This window comes from Pseudophryne corroboree, chromosome 12 (genome assembly GCF_028390025.1).
Source record: "Pseudophryne corroboree isolate aPseCor3 chromosome 12, aPseCor3.hap2, whole genome shotgun sequence".
In the NCBI taxonomy this organism is placed as follows: domain Eukaryota; kingdom Metazoa; phylum Chordata; class Amphibia; order Anura; family Myobatrachidae; genus Pseudophryne; species Pseudophryne corroboree.
The window spans coordinates 144,962,474-144,971,538 of NC_086455.1; the positions used below are offsets into that span (position 1 = coordinate 144,962,474).

Consider the following 9,065-nt stretch of genomic DNA (forward strand, 5'->3'; position numbering starts at 1 on the left):
CCCATTAATTCAGACCCACCATGGGTTCCGACACTTGCCGTTAGCCTTGTGGGGGTCACAGAAACTTGGGGTCAGTATCCTCTGGTAGCTAATCATCTCCCCTTCCATACCAACACAGTTCTGAGCCGATTGGACCCCCAGAACCGGAGATATTAAGCTTTAAGCCCATTTTAATTGAATTTAACTGAACGTCAATGGACCATTGCTTTTAACACGTTCGTTTGTGTCTGTATACACTATTTTTATTGATTGATTTATTGGTTTCTTTTTTTGGGTCCCGACAGAATTAATATTTTCGACAGCGTCCCCGAACTCCGCTGGTTAATCCCCACCTCCCCCCTCACCCTTCCCCCTCCCCTGAGAGACTGACCTTTTCAAAGAGGCTAGTTTACAGTCAATAAATTGCCAACACAGTACTGTTGAAGGGCTACCATGAAAATGAAGATACTACAGTCGCTTTGGTTGCGGGAAAGGACTAGAGAGGGCCAGAGTGAATGTACATTAAACAGTACAGTACTGTGCTATGGATTTGCGTGTGAGATGCTCCGACAGTTAGTTATGGAAACAGGTCTCTTCCTCTGTGCATAATTCTGTTGAATGTAAGGTTCTTAAATATATGAATGTTATAAAAAAAAAAAGTGTCAAGAAGTAAAAAAAACAAAGGCATTTGCACTTTGGGAATCAAACCCAGGACTCTGAGCATGGGGCGCGGGAAACTTCACCGGTTGGCCACGAAGCTTGGTAATAGAGACACAAGCTCATGTGTAAATGTAAGCAGTGATCTCTTCCCGTGGGTTTTGCTGTATTGGCTACAAGACTTGGACGCTCACATACAGTACTGTATGCCTAACGTCAATGGACCATTGCTTTAACACGTTTGCTTGCGTCTGTAAACACTAACCATATTGATTTGATGATTTATTGGTTTCTTTTTTTTAAATTTACTCTGTCTGACTATTGGTCTGTGTGTACAGTAATATTACAGTCGTCATTGACCATTTGCCAGAGCTTTTAGATCAATCCGCCGCTATTCGCTCTATAGTACTGGATTAGTGGAGCATTAGCCACCCAGTGATGAAGATGTCTATTGCATGCTGCGTATGAAGTCGTGCCTCAATGCGCCTGTCCGTGCAACAACTGAACAACCTGAGCTATCTGTTAGGTGCGACTAATCCTCCATTTAGGCGGAGAAACAGCAACGATGAGGGAGGCTCCATCTGTAGATTTACAGTAGGGAGTGCGCTATTCCATCTCTCCCAATTTACTGGCCGTAGTCACTTGGGATCTGTGTTCTGTAGCACATGCTTTTCACATGAAGCTCTGTCTACACAACACAAGCACTGCCTCCTTATGTATGTTTGTATTTCACAGAATAAAGGGGACCGGTCCAGTGTATTGAAAATTAGAGGCCTATTCTTAATGTTAAAATCTAAAAGACAAAACCATGACACAAATATGGATATAAACATAGTGTTCACGCTAGGCAGTTTTAACAGGGCGCCGCGCCCTGCCCGATTTTTTTAAGGGCAAAAGCCGCCCTGCCCTTTCTGCGGTGCCCTGCTAAAACTTCCGCCCGCTTCCTGCCCTATGCGCGCAGCATCCATTCACGCTGAGAGAGCGCTTGGGGGAAGCCCAGCACCTCCATAGGTGCTGGGCACGCCCCCAACAGTGACGCCGCTGGCCGCCCACTCCCCCTTTTTATAGCGGCGATGACCCCGCCCCCTATTTAGCATGGCCGCCCTCCCGCAAGTGCCCCTCTAGATCCGACGCCCTGACCTGCCCGGATTCTAGAGGGAACACTATAAACAGTATAATCAGATCTTGGAGAAATGTATAGTGGTAGTGCCTATTGGTGTTTATAATAACTGGTAATATTACATGGGTTCTAGCATCTGGCTGCTAACCCCATGGAAGAGATCTTTATCCAGTTTGGTCCCCTTTGTGTGTACACTGTGTGGCTAGCTGCAGTCATCTGAAAAGGACAATAGGGAGACACCATGCTCAACGACGCACAGTAACAAAGCATACATTTCCAGAGCAGAGAATTGGGGTACAGGGTACAAATGCATGAAAAAGAAATATGTTGTAATTGACTCTGTTAAAATCTTCTCTATGTACTTCAGGTGAAGCTGTGCGATTTTGGCTTTGCACGTATCATTGGCGAGAAATCATTTCGCCGCTCAGTAGTTGGGACTCCAGCCTACTTGGCCCCAGAAGTGTTGAGGAATCGCGGCTACAACCGATCTCTGGACATGTGGTCTGTGGGCGTGATCATCTATGTCAGTTTGAGTGGAACGTTCCCTTTCAATGAGGATGAGGACATTCATGACCAGATCCAGAATGCAGCCTTTATGTACCCACCAAACCCTTGGAGAGAGACCTCACCTGATGGTGAGTCCTTTCTGCCCGAGGCATATTAAGAATGAGGACCAGCGTATCAAAGTGCTCAATTTAGTACATACAACCACACATTCATACACTATGTACATCCAAAAGTTTTTAGGAATTGTAAAGGATCATCTTATGTGATAGTGTAGTAAAGTGATGTCTGGCTTTAAACTACTGATTGGTCTAGTCTGAAAAAGGCTTCTTATAATATTCAGAAACACAAGTGAGAGTTCCCTTAATAATCCAGAATTTGATGTGCCTGTTGCATATATTATTATTATGTAGTGGCGTATCTGCCATTGTACATAATCACCCACATAGGCTCTGATGATAACCTGTCTACACCAGGCTTCATACTATCTGGATTGCTTTACAAGAGATCACACCTGAAGTGTAATCCGTTCTCATAAATTTCCAAGATTTTAGTGTGATACAGTGTATTTCGTTCTAGATAACAACTGTCACATATTGTTTATTTGATCGCTGTTTTGAGGTCGGTGAAGAATCCTCAATCCTAATTTGTTACAGTTTTTGAAAAAGAGCTTTAAGCACTATTACACAGCTTTCCACCTGAAAATAACAAGTATAATACACTCATTTGTAAGGCACATGCAGTGCAATGCAACTCTGTATAGACACCAAAGCTGCTGGCTGTTAAATGTAGCAGAATGCCCCAATTGAAAGGGCACTAATCTATATTAAGAAGGGTATCCTATTATCCATGATCCGTTCTCGCCTAGTGAAAACAGCAGGATATCGCGATTAATGACCAATTCTCATTATCGCACTATCCTATTACAGGCTGTTTTCATTGGTTGAAAAAACAGACCAGCGATCGCGCGATAACATGTGGGATAGGGGATAAGTCCCCGATTCCCTGTGTTATCCCGGCTTTGGCAGCTGCTTATCGCGGATTATGCTCCGGGTGCCTGAGGCAGTGATAAGTGCCGGCATCGGAGAGAGGAGCCAATTGCATCGGGGATAATAGGATAGCCCGCGGCGAAAACAGATGACCGCAGGTAATTGGATATTCCCCTGTGTGTCTTATTAGGTGTGCAGTCACATTCGAATCACGTGTCATTGCCTGATGTAGTTTTATCACTTAGAAGGGAATTCAATTACCCGCAGTAAAAACGGGACTTTACTAGTTGTTGTTTTTTTAGCAGTCCAATTAGAGCCCATTTTTAAGACAGAAAAATTACGTGTGTTTTGGGTGAAAACACATAGTGTCAGTGAGAAGTTCACGGATCTGTGTTTTTGCAGCTGCGATCCCACTGATAAAGCCCTCATCTGGGATTGATTGGATAGCCCCGGGGATCAATTAGCCCGCGGTAATGAATTCCCCCCCCCTAAGTATTATCTGTAGTCTATCAGAACTCCATGGGCGGGATGTACTAAAGGAAAAATGCAGTAAAACCCCCGAAAACGGGGGTTTTACCGCACTTTCAAATGTACTAAGACCCTACCGCCGTTTTTTTGCGGTCCAGGGTATTTCCATCTCTGGATGGCGATACACTATAAATCCTATGAGCTTCTTATCGCCGACTGCTGCAACCCGCCACCGCAGACGCCTCCCCCCCCCCCCCCCCCAAACCTTCCTACCTGCCGGTAGGTAGTCTCCTCCTCCCTCTAGCAACGCAGCCGGACGTCCTTCCGGCTGCAGGGGGGAGGAGGAGGCGCCGGGGGCAGCCTGCTGCTGCTTCCTGGCGTGCAGGCAGTGTGTAGACCCCTTGGAGGTGACTGAGACCCCTCGCAGACCACCCCACAGGTATCGCGGGGGGGGCTCCGTCACCGCATTGCGATATTGATCACATATGTTAGTACATATGCGATCAACGCCGCTGCGATAAGTGGCGAGGGGCGGCGATGTACCTTAATACATCCCGCCCCAAATGAGTGTGTGGATCTAGCAAATCCTAAAATTAGTGTTCATTTTAGTGAAGAGGGGTGAGGTTTTGTAGCATGTGGTGCATTTTGTTACACAATATTACTGGTTGTCCTCATACCGATGTAATATTTACTATGGCATTCCTATTACGTTTAGCCCTAGAATGAGGCCTCAGGTACATTTTGTGTTGAAATGCTGCAACGAGAACAGCCAGTTGCAATAGATGTAGAAATGAGGAAGCTCCTGACAAGTACAGTGTTACCACAAGCTCTCTCTTACCAACACTCCAGCTTTCTGCTCTGTCCTGTTTTCCAGCCATTGACCTCATCAACAACCTCCTGCAAGTGAAGATGAGGAAACGCTACAGCGTGGACAAAACCCTCAACCACCCCTGGTTACAGGTGAGTAATACGCAACGCATCAGCTGCTAGGGTTTCTTTCTGGTACCTTTTACATTTCTGTTTAGCAAACTGCAAGTAAGACCAAGATTGTCTTGACAAAGTTCAAGGAAATTCTGTTGAAAATAAGTTTTCAGGAGATTTCCCCCTGAATGTCTTATATTGGCTTTCCAACAATAGGAAATTCCAAGCAGAAACTGAAAGAATATCTAGCCACAAAGATATTGTATAGCTGAACCTTACCCATCCCCGGAACTACACCAGTCACTATTGCTTAGGGCAGTGTTTCTCAACTCCAGTCCTCAGGGACCCCTAACAGGGCATGTTTTCCAGTTCTTCTAGTTGGTGCACAGGTGTATTCATTATTGGTTGAGACATTTAAGAAACCCACAGGTGGAGCTAATTATATCACTTGTGATAATGAGAATCTCTGTAAAACATACACTGTTAGGGGGGGTGTAGTTATGTAACCCCTACATCCTGCACCTTCACAATCCCGACGTTCGGCATGCCAACCAACAGAGACTATTCCCACTCGTGGGTGACACCCATAGAGTGTCGCCATCAAGTGCGGCGATCCCGCAAGGGGCTTGTTGCACCCCCTTGCTGGCATTCTGCTGCGGGATGCCGTCGGCATTATGCTGACCGCCGGTCACGCAATACACACCTGTTAGTGGGGTGCATGAGGGCTGGAGTTTGGAAATACTAGCTTATGGAAATAGGACTAACCTTAGGCTTACTCAGATGGCCAGGGGATCCGATACTGCGTCTTTGGAAGCGACACTTAAATCTGAGATGCTGGCGGATTTTCGCACAGCAGCTGCATCAAGGCATCCACCTCTGAAACAAGCCCATAGTGCAGAGGTTCCCAAACGTGGTCCTCAAGGCACCCCAACGGTTCAGGTTTTAAATGTATCCATGCTTGGCCACAGGTGACGTAATTAGCACCTCAGTCGATTTGTTTTAACCATATGTGCTGAACCGTGGATATACCTAAATCCTGGACTGTTGGGGTGCCTTGAGGACTGCGTTTGGGAACCTCTGTCCTAGTGTGTAATATTGTCCATTATAAGCTTGGGCTGCTGTATTTCTGAGAGAATTGTCACACTTTGAGTAAATACAAAGCTTTTTTTTTACCCCCTCAAAGACCATGTACATTGCATACAATCCTTTTTCAGTATAAGGCCCCGTTTGATGCCCCCTGCAAATGCAACAGCGCATGCTCCATGTAGTAATAACGTTAGGATATTGATATCACTGCAAACGTTACTTTATAGGTAACAGTGATTTATAGCAGAGCCTGTATTTTAGTGCATACTTTCATATATTGGGCAGTACAGATGGTGTAATGGTTAGCATTACTGCCTCACAGCACTGAGGTCATGGGTTCCATTCCCACCATGGCCTTAACTGTGCGGAGTTTGTATATTCTCCCCGTACTTGCGTGGGTTTCCTCCGGGTACTCCGGTTTCCTCCCACAATCCAAAAAATATACTGGTAGGTTAATTGGCTCCCAACAAAATTAACCCTAGTGTGAATGTGTGTACATGTGGTAGGGAATATAGAATGTAAGCTCCACTGGGGCAGGGACTGATGTGAATGGGCAAAATATTCTCTGTACAGCGCTGCGGTATATGTGTGCGCTATATAAATAACTGGTAATAATAATAATAATTATGCGGCTTGCCTTTTTTGTAGGATTACCAGACCTGGTTGGATCTCCGCGAACTGGAGTGCAAGATAGGGGAGCGCTACATTACCCATGAAAGCGATGACCCCCGCTGGGAGATGTATGCCGGGGATCACTGTCTCCAGTACCCTCCGCATCTCTTGTCCCCGCCATCCATAGAACCTGAAGACGCAGAAATGAGGGCTCTGGGAGAAAGAATCAGCATTCTCTGACATGCCGTGTCTATTCCCCTCTGCTAACAGAGACGAACAATACGGAACGGAGGCAAAAGGCACATTTTAGATGTTGAATGTACAGTATTCATCAATCTGGCTGTGTGCGTCACTCCACAAGTCTTTCTGATACCTCTGGGCTTTCTCTCTTCCGCCATCCTTTCTAGTCAATCCTTTCAGAAGAGCCCTAATGAAGACACCCCATCGGAGCAATGTGCAAGAGGCCACCTCTTATGTTATGAGGACAGCTGACAGATTGTGCGTTGTAGGAGCTGTTCCATCTCTATTAGTGGTGTTCACCATGACGTTGTAAGTTCCGTACTGCTTGTAAGGCCTGCAGTGCATTGTGGGTACAGCCCTAGTTGGCTCTTCTCTAACAGTTGGTTTTTACAGAATGAGTGAATAGACTATAGATAGATAGACGTGCACACACCTACAAAACCATTATGTATCAAATCGAAAATACGCAAAATATGTTGAAAAATATTTAGTCTCTCACAAGGTCAAAAAGGGAACAGATCCTGTCTGACAGATGAAAGGAATGACGCTGTAGTCCGCCGAGACTTAGTAATCACTCCACCGCGTATCGCAGGCACATCCCGCAGCGCAGGGATTAAGCCCGTCGGTCGCAGATTTGGGTTTTTTTGTTTTTGTTTTTTTGTCTTCAGAGGAAGCTGTGTGTTGGATTTTATTTAATTCTTAGCCTGGAAGATAACGGAGTTCTTTTCTGTGAGGTGAGGTACTCTGCAAGGGGTCGGTGGATCACAGGAATTGCACCATAAACATCAGGATTGGACAGAAATATTGAAATGCATATATTGAGGCTCTGTATAATGTAGGTGCACAGGAATCAGTTGTGTTTTGTACAATGCACAATGTCCTGTTCATGCAGTAGTAACATTCACCAAGGACCGGTGTGCTCAATGGGCAATTAAATGCGATTTCCCTCGGTTTTACCTTTTATAGACCCTGATTTGGTTTTGTTCTCAATTTTGCTTAATTGTATCAAAGAAGTTACTAATATTTTTTTCTAAAGGTCAAATACAGTGTATTTAGAAACTTTTGTCAGTATGTTCCATATTATACTCCTCTAGCAGATTTTAGACTATATTCTTACATTTCTATCCTGAATAAAACCAAAATACTGTGTTATTACTTTACTCTTTCTGTGCGTTTCATAGAGAGGTATTTTATGTGTTGCAATGCTTTGACTGCTGGCGTGTGTTTGCAACCTCTTTCGTGAGTCTGAACTGTGCAAGTGATGCCGGAAAATATATCTACCACTCTACAGACAGTCACTAGCTGGGTAGAAGAAGTTAACTAAAGGCTTTAACATATCCTTTCCATTCTATTTTCTAATAAGACCGATTTAACGTGAGCCAGACAACTGTATAAAACCACTAGTGTCTTAAAAACAACAAAGGTTTTTATAGATGACAGTCGGCTGAAAACAAAAATTCCATTCTACGCGTTCATCAAAGCACTTTGCCAAGGACTATATTTCATACACATGGAATGCTGCTGGATCTTATTGTTGACCCTAGTATTAAAGTGACACTTCTCAGTAGTTTTGGAAACTATATGTGCTTACCACTTTTAATTTAGTATGGAGGGGAATAGGGCGGCCAATCAAAAGCTAGACGTTCAATGATCATATGGATTGTAGTGGTTATCGTCTGGTAAGTAATTCCCTTTTAGTATTTTGTAATATGGTCTGTTTGAACACCCCTGAGAGCCTTTGGTGATCCATGAATCCTGCTTGGACTAAACTAATCAATGCTTTGAGCTGTTATTTACTGCATGCAGGGGTGTAACTCCCAGAGGCAATGGAGACGCCTGCTGCCGGGCTCCAAGCCCTGAAGGGGCACCTGCATGTACAGCAGCACCTGTGTGGCTCACAGCAGGATCCAAGTGTGATCGCTGCTCTTCCAATGGAGCTCTGCAGCATACCAACTGCTGCTGCAGAGTTAATCAGTTATGTCCCAGGAGCCCTGCTAACACCTGCAATATAAGACAGGACAGCTCCTGCCTGGTACCACTCAGCCTGTGCTGCCGCAAGCGATGGTGCATCCACCACGGCTGCTGGATGGTGAGATGGAACCCACCAGTAAAAGCTGACTCTGTATGAATCTCTTGAGTCTGAGCCTGACCCACTGGACATTGTCATACAGTGTAGCTGGAGCCCTGCCAATTCACTGTGGGCTTTGGTCTCTGTAGACCAGCTGAGAGCAATATCTATGTAATTCTGTAAGTTATGTGGTGGTTTTTTTATAGGGGAGGGACAGCACCAAACTCCAGCTTGCATTCGGGGGTGACCGGGATGAACTTACGCCCCTGACTATGTGTGAAATTTTCGTTTTATCCATCCAGGTAAGATGGTCGGCGACATTAATTATTTGGGGATCAATCACTTAAAGATGTTTTTGTTTTTTTGTTTTAATTCTTTTTAAATTTATGGTAGACCAGATTATACACTAGACGACAAAAAA

General features: G+C 44.9%; 1 protein-coding gene across 3 annotated transcripts in view; it reads left to right on the top strand.

Annotated features, from left to right (window-relative positions):
- Positions 1-7,731, top strand: part of PRKD1 (protein kinase D1) — a 227,178-nt gene extending 219,447 nt beyond the window's left edge. For all 3 annotated transcript variants that reach the window (XM_063948154.1, XM_063948155.1, XM_063948156.1), the window contains 3 exons: positions 2,124-2,391; positions 4,592-4,677; positions 6,373-7,731. In XM_063948154.1, coding sequence (XP_063804224.1) covers positions 2,124-2,391; positions 4,592-4,677; positions 6,373-6,576 — 558 coding nt within the window. In that variant the 3' untranslated portion in view covers positions 6,577-7,731. The remainder of the gene's footprint in view (positions 1-2,123; positions 2,392-4,591; positions 4,678-6,372) is intronic.
- Positions 7,732-9,065: the final 1,334 nt, after the last annotated feature.